This window comes from Taudactylus pleione, unplaced genomic scaffold (assembly GCF_031769625.1).
Source record: "Taudactylus pleione unplaced genomic scaffold, aTauple2 ptg000083l, whole genome shotgun sequence".
Taxonomy (NCBI): Eukaryota; Metazoa; Chordata; class Amphibia; order Anura; family Myobatrachidae; genus Taudactylus; species Taudactylus pleione.
In genome coordinates this window covers 3,442,481-3,445,550 of record NW_028284485.1, presented here as the reverse complement: position 1 = coordinate 3,445,550, position 3,070 = coordinate 3,442,481, and the positions used below count along the sequence as shown (strand labels likewise).

General features: G+C 42.0%; 1 protein-coding gene across 1 annotated transcript; it reads left to right on the top strand.

Annotated features, from left to right (window-relative positions):
• The first annotated feature begins 1,491 nt into the window (after window positions 1-1,491).
• Window positions 1,492-2,532, top strand: LOC148532125 (uncharacterized). The gene has a single exon (XM_088468246.1). It carries the CDS (start codon window positions 1,492-1,494, stop codon window positions 2,530-2,532), a length of 1,041 nt encoding a protein of 346 aa, XP_088324372.1.
• Window positions 2,533-3,070: the final 538 nt, after the last annotated feature.

Sequence of the window (3,070 nt, the reverse complement as noted above, 5' to 3'; positions counted from 1 at the left end):
GATCCACTAGCATAAAGTTTATCGATGGCTCACAGGGTCCATGGAGGATAGACCTAGATCGTAAAAATACAGATGCCCTCATAGATTGGGTCCCTTAGACACAGACTCAACGAGCGATTCATACTCTTCTGCAGGAGAAAGCCATGATACACCACAGCAGGGTGGTAGAGACAACAGGAGGAAGCCCCCTTTAGGAGTATCGACCCGCGCTGCACGCGGAAGAGGATCAGACCACAGAGACGAGGTGGACAGTGCCACCGGGGTCGTCAAACGGGGACGACCACGGAGAACATAGTATTTAACCTTTCACACAGAATACTATCTCCATCTGAGATCTCTGTTCTCAATAAGGGACTCTCGTTTGTACCAACTAATAAATTTGATGAACTTGACTGGAAGGTGGACATCATGAGATTTCATAGGACTCTAAAATTGAAGGAGTTCTTTAGCAATAGAGAACAGGTTCCAGCCATTGTGGAGCCAAGATATAAGATTTTTAAGAAACAATCTATTTTCGATCCTACCACCAGTAATTCTGCCATTATTGGCTTTGTGAAGACTCTGGATTCGTTGGTATGCAATATGAGTTATGACAACAAGAAGGTTTTTTCAAATCTCACTAAGAATGAATGGGAAACTCTCAAACAACTGTCCAAGCATCAGGATATCGTTATCCACCCCGCCAATAAGGGCGGGGGTATAGTCGTTCTAGATTTGGAAGATTACAAATTGGAGGTTTATTCACAATTGTGTAATAAGGAAGTATACACTAAATTGAAAGGTGACCCCACTTCTACATTTAAAACTGAGCTTGACGTGATCCTGGATGAAGCTGTTAAACAGAATATCATTCCATTAGGAGTCAATGATTATCTAAAGGTTGCGCATCCGAGGGTCCCTATATTGTATTCCAAAGATACACAAAGATGCTAATAAACCGCCTGGAAGGCCTATAATCTCGGCACGTGAGTCACTTTACAGTAATGTATCTAAGTTCTTAGATTTCTTTTTGCAGCCATGCATACAGTCCCAAGCATCTCATTTAAAAGATACCACAGCTTTGCTCAACAAGCTTGGCTTGTTGAAAATCTAACAGACGATGTCTGGATGTGTACACTGGATATCACCAGTTTGTACACCTGTATACCCCATGAGGCTGGAGTGGAAGCCTCTAGAAGTTTGTTGGACAACAACCCTGAGTATGGGGGGCCTGAACTGGACTTTTTTCAGAGATTGTTGAAGTTGACACTCACCAGGAATTTATTTTTGTTTAATGGGGAATTTTTTTTGCAGCGTACGGGGTGTGCGATGGGTTCGAACGTCGCACCCTCGTACGCGAATGCATACATGTTCCTTATTGAAAATTAGTTATTTTTTTCCACTGCAAATACTGGTTCGATAATATTTTATACTCGATATATCGATGATGTCTTACTATTCTGGACTGGCACTGAAACTGACTTTAGAGGATGGATTGAGGTAATTAATAGGATGAACTGTCCAATTAAATTTACATACCAGATGAGTCAAAATACCTTCCAATTTTTGGACGTCAATATTGTTAGGTCCGGAGGTGTACTCTACACCTCGATTTATCGGAAGCCTACAGATAGAAACAACTTGTTATTGGCACAGAGCCATCATCCAGAATCCCTTAAACAAGGTTTGCCCTACTCACAACTACTCAGGGTTAAGAGAATCACCAGCGATGAATCAGTACTGCATACCAGCATCGAACATATGAAAGAACATTTTCTGGAGAGAGGTTATTCAAAAACAATTCTCAAGACAGCAGCAAATAAAGTCAATGACATCACACGATCCAGTACGCTAAGTGTTAAAACCCCAATACCTCAACAAGATTGTATCCATTGGATATGTAGATACAGCACCAGGGACAACACCATCAGAAAGACAGTTAAAAGACTGTGGCCCATGATCCAACAGGATAAAGATTTGAAAATGTTTAAATGTAGTAGAGTCATGTCTTGCTATAAGAGAGCGAAGAACTTGCGGGACTGGGTTGTGCGCACTGATATCTCACAATTGGGAACACCAAAAACTAGAACGAAGCCGGGTGGCTGCTACAGATGTCTTGGATGTACAACATGTAGCTACTTAATCAGTTCTAAACATTTTTTTCATCCACACTCCGGACGCAGGTATGACATCAGGAGCCCTGTGACATGTACTAGTACCCACGTCGTGTACATGATCAAGTGCCCCTGCGGACTTTGCTACATGGGCAAGACTATTAGACCGTTCAGAGATAGGATGGCGCTACATCGTTCAGCCATCAGGGGAGCTCTCTGTGGCAAGAACATTGACCAACCTGTTGCTAAACATTTTGCAGCAGCCAAACATAGTCTTGCAGTTTTGCGCTACATCATTATAGATCAGGTCCCGGAAGATATGCGTGGAGAAGATCGTGATAGAAAACTCTTGCAGAGGGAGATGCATTGGATCCATCGTCTCGATACTGTTAGACCTAGGGGACTCAATGAATATGCTTCTTATGCTGTATTTTTGTAGTATTGCTATATACATTACAGCATTGTTGTTGCTGTTTTCGTGATATCACAGACACGTTTTCATAATTGTGGAGCTGCCGACAGGGCTCCAGCAGTAATTGTAGATATAGTCTTTTACTGATGTTTGCATTACCAGATATTTGCTTGGAATATCGCTCCATAGATTTTTTCATAGGGGGTCCGCTGGAGTGGATCACTAGCTCTAATTCTTTGGCTATTTTGGTACATTGTCTATGAGTGGCATGTATATGTCACCTAGATTTTTGTACAACAATAGTATGCATATATCTATTTAACATCTGCTCTGATACTGTGTGCTTATGGTGTTTTTTCATGTCACTTGGTAGGGGCAGGGCCGGATTAAGGTCCACATGGGCCTGGAGCTTAAAATGTTCAAGGGCCTATACTGAGAAGGGGAAGAGCTATGATCGGTGTTGTGTGGGTGTGGTCAAAGTCACTTTGGTGTGTACACCCCCTACACTGAGGCACAATGTCTCCTTAACTACATAGAAATAGAAAAATTGCATTTTTTTTTTTAG